Source organism: Apaloderma vittatum, unplaced genomic scaffold (genome assembly GCF_000703405.1).
Source record: "Apaloderma vittatum isolate BGI_N311 unplaced genomic scaffold, ASM70340v1 scaffold9067, whole genome shotgun sequence".
Lineage (NCBI taxonomy): Eukaryota > Metazoa > Chordata > Aves > Trogoniformes > Trogonidae > Apaloderma > Apaloderma vittatum.
Genome location: NW_009726673.1, coordinates 4,952 through 6,946, shown reverse-complemented (window position 1 = coordinate 6,946; position 1,995 = coordinate 4,952). Strand labels below are relative to the sequence as shown.

General features: G+C 39.7%; 1 protein-coding gene across 1 annotated transcript; it reads right to left on the bottom strand.

The window, feature by feature from the left end:
- Positions 1–204: 204 nt before the first annotated feature.
- Positions 205–1,318, bottom strand: LOC104269511 (gap junction beta-6 protein). The gene has a single exon (XM_009873376.1). It carries the CDS (start codon positions 1,316–1,318, stop codon positions 527–529), a length of 792 nt encoding a protein of 263 aa, XP_009871678.1. The 3' UTR covers positions 205–526.
- Between the last annotated feature and the right edge of the window lie 677 nt (positions 1,319–1,995).

The window sequence follows — 1,995 nt, the reverse complement described above, 5'->3', positions numbered from 1 at the left end:
GCTTGCAAAGATGTAGCTTATCGCTGTCTCCTCCCTAGGAAGAGGAAGGGGTATTACAGGGTTCATCTGTGTATGCCTGGTTAAGAAACAAAACAGAGTCAGTTGTGTACTGTAACACCTTAAGTAACATGGAATCTTTGACTTTAGAAAAATATTTTGTCAATTCACAAGTAAAAACTATCACTATTACAAAATATCTTGTAATACTAGGATGCCTAGCTTGGAAAGAATTTTGTTCTTATTGCTATTGCATGTAGTTTTCAGGATGTATTAGCAGGTTTCCCGCTTGTCATAGTCAGTTTGTAAGGGTACTCGTAGGAAGAAGATTCACTTGGCTATTTAACCCTCATGCATTTTTCACATGCTTAGGCTGCCCTGACTTTTTTCAGATGTGCGTAATTGACACCTGACGCTACATATTGAAGTCTAACCCAGCTTAAATTGTTTCATATAACAAATTTCATTTGCAGCCTCTAAACAAAGGACATTCCCTCCAAAAAGAGCGAACATCAGCATCGACACCACTTTAACTACTTGTAAATCCTATAACTGTGTTCTGACAGCTATCAGATATCAACTCATTCATTTCATTTTGTTTTGTTTCTTCCTTGTTCTCGTGGTTGGGGTGATGTTTTTGATTTCCAGCTTTTTTAGACCTTCTGAGGAAAAATTTTGCCAGTAAGTAACACAATTCAGCCACATTTAAAAGAATGCAAATGCTGGACACAGCAATCATGAAAATAGTAAACACCGTCTTTTCAGTAGGTCGAGAAACAAAGCAGTCTACTGTGTTAGGGCAGGGCCAAGCACTACACTTCATTAAGCGAGGCATTCGAAACCCATCGTACATGAAATAAAATGCATACATGAAGACTGCTTCAAAGACCAGTCTGAAGAAGATGCTGCTGGTGTATGTCCACCACAAGGAGCCCTCAATACGAAACCTCTGTTTTCTAATTTCTTCAATGTCCTTGTATTCACATTTCTGGTCTCCCTTTCTGAACTGCCTTTTCTTCTCGTGCCTCCTGTAAGCTACATGCATGGCCACCAGCAACGCAGGTGTGGAAACGAAGATGAGCTGCAGGGCCCAGAGTCTGATGTGAGAGATGGGGAAAAAGTGATCATAGCAAACATTCTTGCAACCAGGTTGCAGAGTGTTGCAGATAAAGTCATCTTGTTCATCTCCCCAGACTCTCTCTGCAGCCACGACCAGGATCATGATACGGAAGATGAACAAGACTGTGAGCCATATCTTCCCGATGCTGGTGGAATGCTTATTTACACCTCCTAAAATGGTATGCAGAGCTCCCCAATCCATTGTCTTGCTTTAATCTTCCAACCTAAGACAAGACAAAAACAAAATTAAGGTTAATCAAGACCAAAACCAAATGCCATCGAACATGTGGTATATAAAAAAGATAAAAAAGCAGTATCATAATTGTAGCATATCCACCGGCTGTGGTAACATCTTGTTGATGCAGTGGGCTTACCTGTAAGCAGCTGTAAATAATAATCTAATCACATATCAGCAGGTTATATTCCATTACTTGATTACAAATATGGTATCACATTCACATGACTTCCAGGTGTGTTTGCCAACTGAAAACAGCTATTAGTCCCATGAAGTAGGAAGACACAGGAAATTGATGAAAACAGCCTTAAATTAAAAGCTACAACTTTTAGTAGTTTGATAACAGTAACAAAAGAATAGAAGATGACACCAGCCAAAAGGAAGGTAGGTGTTACATTAAAAAAAAAAAAAAAACGTTAGAATCCCTACGCATACTAAGCCAAATTGGCCCATGCTTAGCTTGAGCGTAAACAATGTTTTCAAGAGTATGTTCCAGCAACAAAGACAGACCTTGAGGAACTGCTGCTGCTTATGCCCTGCACCTTCCACGAGCAGGTCTGGATCACCTGCATTCACAGATTTAAAAAGAATGTGACTATAGAGCTCTATATTGTTAACTGAAGCAAATCTCACGCTAGGTTGAG

Coding starts and splice junctions, on each gene's coding strand:
- LOC104269511 (XM_009873376.1), bottom strand. CDS start 1,318: ATGGATTGGGGAGCTCTGCATACCATTTTAGGAGGTGTAAATAAGCAT.